Source organism: Diaporthe batatas (genome assembly GCF_019321695.1).
Source record: "Diaporthe batatas strain CRI 302-4 chromosome Unknown Contig00009, whole genome shotgun sequence".
Lineage (NCBI taxonomy): Eukaryota > Fungi > Ascomycota > Sordariomycetes > Diaporthales > Diaporthaceae > Diaporthe > Diaporthe batatas.
Window position 1 is genome coordinate 241,424 of NW_025408556.1, and position 1,155 is coordinate 242,578.

At 57.5% G+C, this 1,155-nt stretch overlaps 1 protein-coding gene across 1 annotated transcript; it reads left to right on the forward strand.

The window, feature by feature from the left end:
* Positions 1-740: 740 nt before the first annotated feature.
* KVR01_008208 (uncharacterized protein) lies at positions 741-1,155 on the forward strand (the record flags this gene model as incomplete). The annotated part of the gene is made up of 2 exons (XM_044792315.1): positions 741-845; positions 937-1,155. The coding sequence occupies 2 exons, from the start codon at positions 741-743 to the stop codon at positions 1,153-1,155; spliced, it is 324 nt and encodes a 107-aa protein (XP_044643186.1).

Below are 1,155 nucleotides of genomic sequence, written 5' to 3' on the forward strand. Positions count from 1 at the left end.
CATGTCAGAAGCCAAGCCCTTGCCCTCCTGGCCCTTGCCCTCGCCCCTGGCCTGCTCCAAGCCTCCAACAGCGGAGGAGGAGCCCATATTCAAGTGACGTGAACCCACAACGGCAGAATGCGACGACGCCTTTTGATCGGCGGCGGGACGCCTTGTTGATGTTTTGGCCTTCTCTGCCCCATGTCTGCTCCATGTCTGCCCCATCAGCGCCGGTGTCAGTGTCCACCACACAAACCCTGCTTGCCCAGCCACGCCTGCCACGCTGCCACGGTACGGTACGGAGCGGTACGGTGCGGTACGGAGTAGCACTGCTCATCACCATCCTTCCATCCATCCAACCCTGGGGGCCCCCCCTCGCTGGGACCCCTGACAGGAGAACAACCCACCCTCTCGAGCTTGACAGGTGTGGACCCCCGGCCTTCCGCCCTTCACACCCTTGTCCCTTGTACACCTTAAATGTCCTCCTTCGGGAGCCACATATAAAGTCTCATGTTCTTCTCGGATGTTTTTGGCTGGTGCTGCCCTCTGCCTACCAGTGTCCGTTCAGGCGAAAACCATCGTGAATCTCTGAGCATCTTGTCTTCCCATTTCCAGAGCTGCACCGTCACCCCTTCCAAAGCCCTGGGCATCTGTCCCCTCTCTGTACCACCACCACTGCTTCTTGCGTTGCCTCCTCAAGCGCCCGCCGGCCGACCTGTTGTCTTCCTCCCCTAGCTCTTCACACGCCCACTAGCGCCATCATGAGTGGAAGCGGTGGATTCTACAAGTACAGGTGCAAGTACTTCTACACGCACAACTGCACAAACTGGGTATATGTCAACAACTCACCATGTGCCAACTGTCTCGTAAGTTAACCCCAGCTCCATGTTCCTCAACACAAACACATCATCTGCCCAGACGTCGAGCCCAGCGCCTAACTAACATTTCCCTTTCCAGGCCGAGGGCAGGGATTCCATCGAGACCCCACCACAACAACAATTCAGGGACATCTTGGTTCCTTATTATGACGACAATGGCATGCGGCAAGAGTGCCTTATGGAATTCATCGCCACGGACCCCTTGGGTCTCTACTGGAGCCTCCGCTATAAGGCCCCGGTGCAAGTTGGTCCGACCGTTACCAGCGATACGCCAAGACCGGTCTACCCATCGGCTTAG